This window comes from Balaenoptera borealis, assembly GCF_965194805.1.
Source record: "Balaenoptera borealis genome assembly, chromosome: 12".
NCBI classification, from domain to species: domain Eukaryota; kingdom Metazoa; phylum Chordata; class Mammalia; order Artiodactyla; family Balaenopteridae; genus Balaenoptera; species Balaenoptera borealis.
This window is the reverse complement of record NC_138869.1, coordinates 70,959,409-70,972,948: the sequence shown is the minus strand read 5'-3', so window position 1 is coordinate 70,972,948 and position 13,540 is coordinate 70,959,409. Positions and strand designations below refer to the sequence as shown.

The window sequence follows — 13,540 nt, the reverse complement described above, 5'->3', positions numbered from 1 at the left end:
CCAAATTTCTAGTCTGATTCCTTGATCTTTAATTCACGGTTGGTTATCACTCAGGTTACTACATACTTGCTTTACTATATACTTAGTACAAATTAAAATACTGAAAATCGGCTTAATATTTAAAAAATTTTTTTTTAAGTTCCACATCAAAGTGTATCACACTTCAGACCAATCAAATTAGGAAACTGACACAGATTATTTCAGTGACATTGCATTCCTTGAAATACTTTCAGCGATTCTTTTTTGGAACAGACTTCGGATCTAGTTCTACAAGTCACACAGGAAATTCTGTGTCATTACTTTATGGTTACAACTCTTATCTGACCTCAAACAGTATCATCAACCTGGCTGCCTAATCTTTTTCACCAGACTTCAGTCCAATTTTCTAAATTATTTCAGATTCAATTTGATTTTGTTATTTCCTAAAATTAAATCTGCTCTCAGCTCAATAACAAAAAAACGAACAACCCAATCCAAAAATGGGCAGAAGACCTAAGTAGACATTTCTCCAAAGAAGATATACAGATGGCCTACAGACACATGAAAGAATGCTCAACATCATTAATCATTAGAGAAATGCAAATCAAAACTACAATGAGATATCATCTCACACCGGTCAGAATGGCCATCATCAAAAAATCTAGAAACAATAAATGCTGGAGAGGGTGTGGAGGAAAGGGAACACTCTTGCACTGTTGGTGGGAATGTAAATTGATACAGCCACTATGGAGAACAGTATGGAGGTTCCTTAAAAAACTACAAATAGAACTACCATACGACCCAGCAATCCCACTACTGGGCATATACCCTGAGAAAACCATAGGTCAAAAAGTGTCATGTACCACAATGTTCATTGCAGCTCTGTTTACAATAGCCAGGACCTGGAAGCAACCTAAATGTCCATCGACAGACGAATGGATAAAGAAGATGTGGCACATATATACAATGGAATATTACTCAGCCATAAAAAGAAATGAAATGGAGGTATTTGTAATGAGGTGGATGGAGTTAGAGTCTGTCATACAGAGTGAAGTAAGTCAGAAAGAGAAAAACAAATACAGTATGCTAACACATATATACGGAATCTAAGGAAAAAAAAAAAAAAAAAAAAAGGCCATGAAGAACCTAGTGGCAAGACGGGAATAAAGACACAGACCTACTAGAGAATGGACTTGAGGATATGGGGAGGGGGTGGGGTGAGATGTGACAGGGTAAGAGAGTGTCATGGACATATATACACTACCAAATGTAAAATAGATAGCTAGTGGGAAGCAGCCGCATAGCACAGGGAGATCAGCTCGGTGCTTTGTGACCACCTAGAGGGGTGGGATGGGGAGGGTGGGAGGGAGGGAGATGCAAGAGGGAAGAGAAATGGGAACATATTGTATATGTATAACTGATTCACTTTGTTATAAAGCAGAAGCTAACACACTATTGTAAGGCAATTATACTTCAATAAAGATGTTTAAAAAAAAAAAAAATTAAATCTGCTCTCAAAAAAAATGAAGATAGTGAAAAATAACACAGGCTCCAAAGTGGATTCTAAGAGAAGTTAAAAAAAAAAGTTTTCTGCCACACCTGAAAGTTGCTAATTGAAAGAACAACTTCAAATAACTACTCTGAATGAGATAACACTTGTACATCTAAATTCTGATACTTTCAATCCAAAATCAGTTACATTCGTTTACGGCCAACTGTCACATAATATCGGTTATTTTTCTCCACCAATATGCTATAGGTTACATCTTAAATACCCTTAGCAGAACTGCCTCCATGGAAAGACACACAAGAAACTTAACAGTGGTTGTCTCTGAGGAAAGGAATAGCACAATTGGAGAACAAGAAAGGAAAGGCAACTTTTCACTATATTTTTATACCTTCTGAATTTTATACAATGTGAATGTATCACCTACTTTTAAAAACCTGTTTAACAAAATTACTTCCAAGTGTCAGATATTGATGGTTTCTAAAAACCAGAAAAGTATAGTACTAAAAAAACATGGAGTTCATTTTAATGGCACTTCGCTGTAAATCTGGATCTCCAGAGCTAGGGCAGAGCTATTCACACCAACGGTAGGGAAACCTTGCAAGGAATTATTTTCAAGTTCACTAAACTCCCCATAGTTGAGCTGTTCTGCTGTATCACTCCTTAAGGTTTAAACGTTATTGGAAACAAAAACTCGGTACCACAAAAATTAATGTCAATTCAAGAATGAAAAATGGAGGTAAATTAATGAGCTATTAAAGGAGCAATGATCCAAACACATCTTCGAAAATTAGCAAATCAACAGCACACTATAAAAATGGAAAAAAGATGTCAAGCATAGTGCCATCAGCAACATAACTCAAACAGCCTGAACCAGAAAATGCAATATGATCTGTTGCTGGACACAATTGCACAATCTCAATTACCCAGAAGATTCTATAAACCGGAAATTCATGCTGGGGCTTTAAGAAACACAGGAATTATATTTAAAGATTAACAAGTCCAAAAGCCTGGAATCTGTGGCAAAACAAAAAAAAAAAATTGTAGACCTCTCTTCAAATGATGCATGCACAGGAATTACATGAATTAGCTTCAGATCAGGAGCTCTCAAATTTCAGTACATCTAAAATACAGTGTTTAAAGCCTTGAAAGTCAGAAAAGTTAGTGAAATATTTCAGGTCTGAACATTTTACAGCATCATTTAATTGAAAACACATTCACAGCGTGAATTAAAGCTGAAAAGTGTCTCTTCCTTCCTTTGCTATATATTCCATATCCATATCGTGTACCTCAGGCTCTAAGTGTAGATAAGTTCCCTGCAAACTCTCAAAGGGACTTTAAAAACACAGTATTTCACAAGAATTATCGCAATTAAAAAATATTTACAATACCTCCCGGCATTGTTAATAACTTTTTGATCTTGAGGGCGTGCATCGGATCTGAATCTCACTTGCTCCAAAGGAGAAAACTGTTTTGTCAAACAATACTTAAACGAGCAGTGGTATGTGACTAATCAGTGAGGCCGCCAGTTTCTCAAGCTGCAGTGTGTTTGCAGGCACTACCACCCACCCCCCACTCTGCGAAAAGGAAATACGCTTTCAACTGAATCGGAAACACACCACTCAAGCTGGCACAGGACTCACCGAGATAAAGTCGGTATTTTAAGCTCTATGGATAGCTACTAATTCAAGTGCGAATTCAAAAAGAACGCTTCTCAAAATGGGATTTCGACAGAGGTTTGCAAAAAAGCCCGCACTGAACGCCCTTCGTCCTCAGTTTTGTTCAGATGACGGCAGTCTCCCGGTCGAGCTTTGCCCTTCTGTTTCTCCAGTCAGCTCCCCGGGCTTGTCTGCTCCGAGGGCAGGCTCCGGCGCCCAAGGTGGGCACATCTCGGGAGAGAGTCCTTCTGCTCGATGCCAGCAGGGAGACCCCCAAAGAGGGCCCTCCTGTTCCTGTCCCCGAAGCAGCAAACCCCCAAGAAGGGAACGCGCAGTGTGCGAGCCAGGGCCGGGCTCCAACACCATCACCCACCGCCCACCGTGGACCTGCGTGCTACACACAGCTGACCACCTACGTGGGTGTGCAGGGTGAGGGGTGCAAGGGGTACAGGGAGGGCAGGACAGGGGTTGAAGGGGCAGGGATGCCCTCCCCCAAGGAAAATTCCTACCGCTTGGTGCATTGCTGAGCCGTGGGGGCAGGCCTGGCTCTGGGGCATACAGGGCCACCCAGCCCACCGAGGCCCCGAGCCCGGTGACACTCACCACACGGAGCCATAGGCGCCGGAGCCCACCGGGGACAGGTTTTGGTAACGCTCGGGCACCTCCCAGATTGTCTTGTTCAGCTCCTGCCGGTAGAACGTGGGCCTCTCCTGAGACATCTTCCAGCGGTGGCCGCGGGGCGAGGAGGTGGCCCTGCGGGGCCCCGCCTGCGCCCGCACCCGCTTCCCCGACCTCGTCGCCCGGCCGGACGGGCGGGGACCCTGCGCTGGCCGCCCGCGCAGGTGTGAGCGCCGCGACCCAGACGACTCCCGCGCGCGCGGCCCCTGTCAGCCGCAGCGGCTGGACGCGCCTCCGCGACGGGGGTGAGCCCCGCTAAGGGCAGGGGCACGCTCAGGGGCTCAAGGCTGCGCCCGCCACGTTCTCGCTGCACCCTCTCCAGACCAGGCCGATTCCCGGCTGCACCGCGGGGCTACGGCTCCAGCTGCAGCGCCCGCGGAGGTTCCAGTGGTCGCCGTTCCACAGCCAGCGAACAGGAGCCTCCCGCCGTACTCTCGCGAGAACAGCTCCCGGGCCTCTCTCCGAGCCGAGATTTTACCCAATATGGAACCTGCCCAAGGGAGGGGGTTGATGAGAGGAGAGGATGGGAGGAGCAATTCTCGCGAGAAGAGAGCAACAGCTGGCCACCAGAGGCAGGAACTCCCAGGGACCGCTCTTCTTAAGGGCGCCAAGGCGGACTCGAGAAGGAGGAGATAAGCAGACAACACATGCCGCGTGCGCCCCACCGTGGTCGGCGGGGCAAACGCCTGGCTCCCTGGTGGAAAGCGACATTGACAAACAAGGTGTCGGGAAAAGACCCAAAAGACCTTTGAACTGCGGGTAGTCACCAGCAGCCGAGCACCTGCTCAGCAGAACCCCCAATTTCCAAGAAATACTTGCATAATAAAGAGAAAGGTTCCGGCCAGAAAGCCGTTTGCAGTCCCATCTGCTCAAGGACATACACGGCTTACTCTTCGGAATTCTGACGAAATCTGTCCCAAAGGTAAATATTAGCCCTGCATTAAGGTTGAGGTTTTCCACCCAAACTCTTCTAGTAGTTCTCAAACTTCTATGTGTAGAAGAATCACCTTGAGTGTTTAAAAATGCATATTCCCAGGATCCACAGTGAGTTTAGTTGGAGAGGTCCGTGATGGGCACCAAGAACGTGCATTTCTACAATACGCCCCAGGTAATTCAGATTCAGGAAAGTCCCTGGTATCTCCCTTTGAGAAGCATTTTTAAACCATTACCCTGAAGGTTTGAAACTGATTCCTACCTTGAAGAGCTTCCAGTGAAGAGGATTTTAAGAATTTTAATCATGCCTCTCAGAGTAAGAACAGTTCAGAGAGTGGTCTTCCGGCAGTGTCATATTGGGCAAGTCAATTGACATTTCTCAGACCTTAGTTCCAGTTTATGCAAAGGAGAATTCCTGCCCCACATTCCCACCTGAAAGCTGAAAAAGATAATAAATGTGAATGGGCAAGGTATTCTAACCCTATACCTTGCCAGTCACTGTTAACCTATTCCTACGCTAAAGCTTGTTACAATAGGCAGAATTGGACCCTATCTTTTTTTTTTTTTTAATTAATAGCTACTTTATTTATTTATTTATTTTATTTATTTTTGGCTGTGTTGGGTCTTCGTTTCATGCGAGGGCTTTCTCTAGTTGTGGCAAGCGGGGACCACTCTTCATCGTGGTGCGCGGGCCTTTCACTATCGCGGCCCCTCCCGTCGCGGGGCACAGGCTCCAGACGCACAGGCTCAGCAGCTGTGGCCCACGGGCCCAGTTGCTCCACGGCATGTGGGATCTTCCCAGACCAGGGCTCGAACCCGCGTCCCATGCATTAGCAGGCAGATTCTCAACCACTGCGCCACCAGGGAAGCCCTGGACCCTATCTTATTCTTACTCATTTCTTTTAGAAATAACTAGGTTCAAGCCAGGACACTTCTCATCACTATCCATGATCATTCTCTTTTGTGTATGCATCCCTTGGAGTGCTCAGACTTTGCCTGTCTTGTTCCAGCATCTAGCACAGCGCCTGGAACATGAAAGGTACTCCATAAATATTTGTTGAACAAATTATGAACAATGACCATGATCTCAATTTAGGAGGCGGTGCAGGATTCTCAGTTCTCCTCAAAGAAAAACAAAATAAAACCCAAAACCAGGGTCATGGGTGATTTGTGGAAAGCTTTCTTTGGATTCAATGTGACTTAGCCTGGAATGTGACTCTTGCCTACGAAGACATGTTGCTTAAAAAATGTTCCAAGGGACTTCCCTGGTGGCACAGGCAGGTTAATCCTCCTGCCAATGCAGGGGAGACGGGTTCAAGCCCTGGTCCGGGAAAATCCCACAGGCCGCGGAGCAACTAAGCCCGTATGCCACAACTACTGAAGCCCGTGCTCCTAGAGCCGTGCTCCGCAACAAGAGAAGCCACTGCAATGAGAAGCCGCACACCTAAAGCCCATGCTCCGCATCGAAGAGTAGCCACCACTCGCCACAACTAGAGAAAGGCCGCACACAGCAACAAAGACCCAACACACCCAAAAATAAAAATAAAGAAATAACTTAATAAAAAATAAAAAATAGAAATGTTCCAAGTCAACCTGCAGGGTAGGGAGCTTTCTAAGAAGTATCAGAGGTTGAAGGAGGAAGTGAGAGCAAAAATGCAACTGTAAAGATATGAGGGGTGGGAGTGGGGAATCAAGGTGATGAGTGCATGGATACAAGGGAGGAAACCTGGAAGTAGGAATTCTAAGAAATTCATATATTTATCCAACAAATTGGAATGAAGTGAGAGTGACCAAAAGGGTAAAGATGAGCAATACATTCACTCATTCAACAAATATGTATTGAATGCATCCTAGGTACCCGGCACTTCTGATGGAAAAGTGATTAAAAAGCAGACAGTTGCTGCCTATGTGGAGCTTACAATGAACAGCAGGGCAATCATTCAATTATTCAACACAAATTTATTGCACACTTACTAGGTCTACCACATTGCTTTAGGCACCAATGATACAGCAGTTAATGAAAGAGATAAAAATCCCTGCCCTTTTGGGGATGAGAAAAATTACAAAAAGGGATAGGTAAAGTGAACAATATATTAGACACTGATACAGTAATCAAGCAAGTGTAAAACTGCAACTAAGCCAAGCAGGAATACAAGGCACAGTGAGAGGCAGTGACTGGGATTGAGCCTCACAAGGTTAAGGGGGTTAGGGGCGGGGAGCAGAGCAGGAGACCTGGGCAGGAGAGTGTCCTTCAGTGGGAGAAGCCAAGCTTGTGGGGCTGAGAATTAAGGTTGGAGACCTCGGTGACCCTCTAGTCTCCAGTTTCCTCCCGCGTCTTCTGTTCCCACAGGGTCGTCGGGAGACTCGAGTGAATTACTGTACGTGAAGTGCGGGGCGCGAGGCCTGGCATCAAGGAGGCCCTCAATCAAGAGTCGTCGAGAGCGGAGGGCTGGGTGACACAGGTAACCGCGGCGCAGCTGGGCCTCTCCCCACTCCCCACGCCGGCTGCCCAGGCTCCACTTCCTCGCCCCGCTCTTGTCCCCCGCCCGCCAGAACGCCCGCGGGCTCGGACGCAACGGCTCGGGAACCGCCGGCGTCGGCGTCCGCGTCCACAGCGCCGCCCGACCGGCCGGAGCTGCTTCCGGCTCCAGTGCCCGCCCTCCCGCCGCAGCCCGGGAACCAGGTGAGCCGAGGAAGTAGGGGAGCCGCTGCCGGAGCTGCCCGGAGCCGCGGGCTGCAGGAGGTGCCGGCGGGGCCCCGGCTCGGGCGTCGGGTGCGAAGGACCAGCCCCTCGTTACACTCGGAAGTCCCAGGGCGGGGCCCGCGGCGGTAACCGCAGGGCTAGGCACGTCGCGGCCGCTCAGTCAGTGTTTGGGGAATGAATGAATGACGGCCGTCCCTGGGAGCTTCTCTCTCTTAGGTGTCGTCTCTACTTTTGAAAGGCCGCGTGGAACAGCAGTGAGGAGAGATGGTGTGTGCGTTTGGCAGGCTGAATCCTTCCACACTCGTGGGTCTGAGTTGTTGGAAGCCCCAGAACTGGTCTACTCCATGAGCCTCACCTGACTCCCCCATCCATCTCCTCCTGAGGCCTGACTGCTCAGACGCTCTTTCTCCTTTCAGACCTCACTGCTTTTGTTAATTTTGTTCCTTCTGACTGAGCCCCCGCTTCCACCTCTCTTGGCCCCTTTCTTTTCCTGTTAAGTTCTGTTTATGTATGTGTCCCTCAGCGAAGCCTTCTCCAACATCCCCACCCCAATAACGAGTTTCTCTCCAGCACAGCCCTTTGGTAATACTCTCACCAGGGCGCATTAAAGGTACTTGTCGGTGTGTCCCCACCATCCCCAGCCACTAGACCGAGTGACTGAAAGATACTGAAAGCAATGCTCTTTGCTTGTGCCTTTTCTTTTTCCACATACATTCCCCCTTAAAAGCATAACATAAAAGCATAACGGGCGAAGGGCTGTTGTTTCTGATGGAATTACAAATATTTTTTTTGAAATTCTGGAAGTGAATTTTACCTTCCCATGATTGTAGAGAACATATGAAAGATGACCATATGAGAGGATAGTCTTGAAACTAAACTAAGTTTCAGGATTTCACATCTGTTGAGTTAGTAGAAAACTGGGCTGTATTTAAATATTTTATTCTTGGCTTTTTAAAGTACTTTCAGCACATTATGTAAAAGAATCAATGGATGGCTGGATGGGTAGGGGTAGTATGGGGGATGAAAGAGCTAGGTCAAAAGTACCCATGTTAATAGTATGCCCAAATCTAGCACTGAATGACTGAATAAAGATAATTAGCTATATTTACAGTGGTCTTCATATTTCATTGTGTATCAGAATCATCTGGAGGGCTTCTTAAAGCAGACTGCTGGCACATCCTCAGAATTTCTGATTAATTTTGTCTTGCTAGGTTGGGCCTGAGAATTTGCATTTCCAACAAGTTCCCAGCTGATGCTGATGTTGTTTGTGGGACCAAGTGTGGGCTACAGAGTTTAATTTCTATGAGTTAGTAGTGAATCCAGATGCCCCAAACTATGTCACATTTGTAGAATATGAAAATAAAACCTTAAGTTGTTCAGACCATGGCCCACCCACCTAAATATTTTGTCTGATGGCAGGAAGCATCAGGGAATTATAGGAGTCAGTAACCGAGATTCCCTCTTGTGTTGTGTCTCAGCTGAAGGGTCATTATCCCATCAGTGTAGTTTGGATTACTTTCTTCTGAAATGCATCATCTTTTCCATGTTAAAGTACATTTGCCACTTGTCAGTAACAGCTTCTGATCATCATACCTTATAGGGAAGGGTCCTGCTAGTGCATAAAAACAAGCCAGTAGGGCTTCTGTGAAGTCAAGAAAGACATAATGGAACTGAAGAAATTTCAGAGATGACTACTAAAAACAAAACAAAACAAAAAGGAAATTATGTGTTTTCCCTTGCTGCCTTTAGCCAGTCATACGATAAGTCCTTTAAAGACAGCTTTCTACCTGCCCCTCCTAGCCATCCTGACTGTGGTCCCATGAGTTGTGACTTGATTGCCTTTCCCTCAGACTACCATGGTAGTAATGGGCTCCCACTGGTCTTTTTGCCTCAGTCTCTCCTATCTCCAGCGCTGTCCAATAGAACTTTCTGTGATGATGGAAATGTTTTATACCTGCCCTGTCCAGTACAGTAGCCCCTGCCACACGTGGCTGTTGAGCACTTGAAATGTAGCTAGTGTGACTAAGGAACTGAATTTTTCATTTTATTTATTTATAATATTTAGGCCGTGCCACGCGGCATGCGGGATCTTAGTTCCCCTACCAGGTATCAAACCCGTGCCCCCTTCAGTGAAGCATGGAGTCTTAACCACTGGACCGCCAGGGAGGTCCCTCATTTTATTTTAATTTAATTTAATTTAAATAGCCACAGGTAGCCAGTGGCTACCGTACTGGGCAGCACAGCTCTAGACTATACCACTGATATGATTCATCTTCCCAAAGCACATCTCTGTGCATATTACTACTCCTTCTCGAACATTTTAAATAGCTAAAAAGTCCAGGTTCAGCCCAACATTCAAGACCCTCCAGAAGTAGGCCTCAACCTACCTTTTTTGGGTTTGACACTGACTTTACTCAGACCTATTGAATTACTTGCCTTATATTATCTCTGTAATTTTATCCTGTTCTCTTTCTGAAATACCTTATTCTCCTCCCTGCCCCCAGCTTAGCCAGAGCAGAGTTCAAACCATATCTCCCCCAGGAGGCCTTCCTCATCCTTCTAGGTTGGGGTTATTAATCCCACTCTATAGGAGATCACGTGGCATTAGATGTGACATCTATTTTAGAATCAGAAAGACCAGGTTCAGATTCTGGCTCTGCTGTTTAATAGTTGTATGATTCTGAGGAACCCACTAAACTCACAAGTGAAATGAGTATAATCATTATCAGGAAAATAACACCTGTCTCTTGAGATGATGTGTGTGAAGAAGCTGGCATATGGCAGGCCAGCAATAAATGTTAATTCCTGTCTTTCCCACCTCTAAAGTCTTATAGCACCATATTTTGGTATTTTTATTCTACTAAATTGTAGAGTCTTCGTCTTTTTTTTGTTTTTGGCTGTGGTTCCCTGACCAGGGATTGAACCTGTGCCCCCTGCATTGGAAGCACAGAGTCTTAACCACTGGACTGCCAGGGAAGTCCCAAGTCTTTGTCCTTTTGTATTCTCAGAGCACCTAGCATTCAGCAAGTGTTTGTGGAACACTGAATTAATCGACCACAGGTGAAATAGCATTCGTCAGTCAGAAATAAATGAAGGCCAAGAATGCATATGGTAGAAATTCATAAGACTGTGAAAATAAAAGCAGACAAACTCACCAAATCCTAGTCTAGTAGATGGTGGCCACCTCTTGAAATATAAATGATGTAGACTGAAGACAATAAAATGAAATCCTTCTTTCCATAAGTGAACTGATGAGATATAATACCTCCTAAGGGTGCGACAACAGAAAACATAAATGCTTTAGCTTTGAAAGAGAGAGAAATTCTTGGGGTATAAACTATAATTTGTGATGGGAGGAGATAAGGATATTTTGTCTTTAACAACAAGGCTCTGGGGACAGAGGTCACACACTGGTGGTTCACAGACTGAATCTAGCCTGCAGAGATGTTTTGTTAATGTGTACTGTGTTTTTTAAAATATGTAAGGTAATTGACAACATTTAAAAGTCAGAAGATTTCACATAAAAATCTGGAATTATGACTTATCTGGGAAAAGATCAGATCTGGCCATGCTGGACCCCACATGACCCATGGCAACAATTGCTGCAGTTGAGTAGCTGCAGCTACCTTTCCCAGGCCCACTGTTTCCACTATGCTTGATGTTCATATGTTGCCTGCTTCATGCCTGCTTCGTGCTACTTTCAGAAACAAAATGCTGGATTCTAGACCCTGCATCTAACCCAGGATGGCAATTTTTATAATCTCAATATAATAAGCAAGTTAATTAGGCTCTTTTTAGTTGCCAGGAACGGATATATTCTAGTCATGGAAGTTTATTGTAAGATTACATAGGAAAAGTAAGGAAGACTGGATCACTATTCCTATGGGTGGAGGAAAGAAAGGGAAAAATATTACTTATGTTTTAGTGTACAGTTCTGCTGTTTTTTTTTCTGTAAGACACGAAGTACTAATTTTCTTAATACACTGTAAAATACCTCTTCCATCCTCTTCTGTATTCCCCAACCACACTCTCACTTTATTGAACTTGTGATCATTAGTTCATAAGTGTTATACAGCTCACCCCTGCTACCCAATGCTTTGAGAGTAAACATACATTATATAACTATGGCCAAGTTACCTAACTTTTCCAAAACCTCAGTTTTATCACCTATAAAATGAGGACAAATAGTAGTACTAGGATTGTTGTTGGAATTAAAAGAAATAACTCATGAAAAAAATCTAGTGCAATGCTTGGTATATAATAAGTGCTCTACAAATCTTGGTGATGATAATGTTGCTGCTGCTGAAGATACAGGATAATTCTGATGGAAAACAAATGTTGCTGATACATTAAACTTGTTTGCAGCCTCACCTATAAAAGAACTACTTGTGTAATCTACATAACTTGAGTGTTTACCTACATATTTTATAACTATGCAAAATATATATTTGTATACTTTTTTACACATTTGTGTGGAAGAATATTAGAGTTCATGCCTTTTTTATTATTCAAAAACACAGATGATCAAGAACAGTTATACTTTCTCCCAGAGATGGCTCTATATCCATCCTCATTAACTCTTCTCATTCTCTTTAAAACAGCAGGATGATACTACAGATTTTTAAAGCTTAAAGTGACCCTTAGAGATCATATTGTCAAACCATGTCATTTTGTGGACAAGGAAACTGAAATTCAGTTTCTGAGAAACTTGCCCCCAGTCATACAGCTAGTTAGAAAAACAGCCAGGGCTAGAACTCCAGAATCCTGATATCCTGTGCAGTGCTTTTTCTGCTACATCATGATGCCACTAACTGGATACTTGACCATAATTCAAGAAATATTTGTTGAGGGCCTGCTAAGCGTCAGGCATTATCCTGGGCTCTGGGGATACAGCCATGAACAAAGTCCTGCCTCTTGGATTTACATTTTAGTGTGGGAAACAGACAATGAACAAATAGACAAATATTGAATCAGGTACTGTTTAGTTCTATGAAGAAAAGAAAAGGGTAAAGGGATAATGATTTTCAATCATTTCATTTCACTGAAATCAATTTTCAGTGAAAATTGGTGATTATACTTTTACCTCTTAATCTTTTCCCCTGCAACATAGCAACATAATTGAATATAAAGAAAACTAGGCTTTCTAGCTGGACACTTGGGTTCTAGTCCTGACTCTTAATTATTCAAAAATCAAGGCTGTTTAAACTTCTGGGCTTTGGTTTCTCCATTTTGAAAATGAAAATAATATATACCTTGCTTTCTTTATAGGGTTGTTTTAAGTATAAAATTATACAATAAATGGAATTTTTATTTCCATAAAAATGTGCCAAGGATCTAGATTTTTTAAAAACTGTCTTTTGTTTAACTTCTTTCCACTTATCCAGGAATGATGCAACCAGAGAGGAGCTTCCAGAGTTTGGGCTCTAGATATAGGCAAAACTCTTTCATGTATGATGTGAAGCGAGATGTGTACAATGAGGAGACCTTTCAACAGGAACACAGAAGGAAGACCGCTTTCTCTGGGAACTTGGACATCGACATCAGCACCGTCAGTCACCATGTCCAGTGCCGGTGCGTGTGTGTGATCATTCAGCTGCCACCAAGCTGGCAGCCCTAAAACTCTACTTGACACCTTTGGTGCCTACTTCTGTTTTCCTCCTCTGAACTCCTGTCATCAGAACCCTTAGCTTATTGCATAATTCCTCTACAGTTTTTTTGTGGTTTGTCTTGTAGCACCTTCTTTTTTTGTTTTTAATTTTTAAATTTTTATTTTATTTTTGGCTGTGTTGGGTCTTCGTTGCTGCACACTGGCTTTCTCGTTGCTGCGCGGGCTCCTCATCGTGGTGGCTTCAGAGCACGGGCTCTAGGCGTGTGGGCTTCGGTAGTTGTGGCGCGTGGGCTCAGCAGTTGTGGCGCGCGGGCTCAATAATTGTGGCGTGCGGGCTCAGTAATTGTGACACACGGGCTTAGTTGCTCCGCAGCATGTGGGGTCTTCCCAGACCAGGGATCGAACCCGTGTCCCCTCCAGTGGCAGGCAGATTCTTAACCACTGTGCCACCAGGGAAGTCCTTTGTAGCACCT

At 44.5% G+C, this 13,540-nt stretch overlaps 2 protein-coding genes across 6 annotated transcripts in view; one reads left to right on the top strand and one right to left on the bottom strand.

The window, feature by feature from the left end:
* Positions 1–4,238, bottom strand: part of MAPK14 (mitogen-activated protein kinase 14) — a 72,003-nt gene extending 67,765 nt beyond the window's left edge. The window contains exon 1 of one of the 3 annotated variants that reach the window (XM_082346726.1): positions 3,748–4,238. In XM_082346726.1, the coding sequence (XP_082202852.1) occupies positions 3,748–3,863 (116 nt within the window). In that variant the 5' untranslated portion in view covers positions 3,864–4,238. Of the gene's footprint in view, positions 1–2,877; positions 3,724–3,747 lie in introns of those variants that run through there. The other 2 variants (XM_082346725.1, XM_082346727.1) reach the window with 2 other exon arrangements.
* Positions 4,239–4,432: 194 nt separating this feature from the next.
* The window catches only part of SLC26A8 (solute carrier family 26 member 8), a 66,270-nt gene continuing 57,162 nt past the window's right edge, over positions 4,433–13,540 (top strand). The window contains exons 1-4 of one of the 3 annotated variants that reach the window (XM_082346666.1): positions 4,433–4,744; positions 5,662–7,217; positions 7,427–7,726; positions 12,844–13,030. In XM_082346666.1, coding sequence (XP_082202792.1) covers positions 7,642–7,726; positions 12,844–13,030 — 272 coding nt within the window. In that variant the 5' untranslated portion in view covers positions 4,433–4,744; positions 5,662–7,217; positions 7,427–7,641. The other 2 variants (XM_082346668.1, XM_082346667.1) reach the window with 2 other exon arrangements.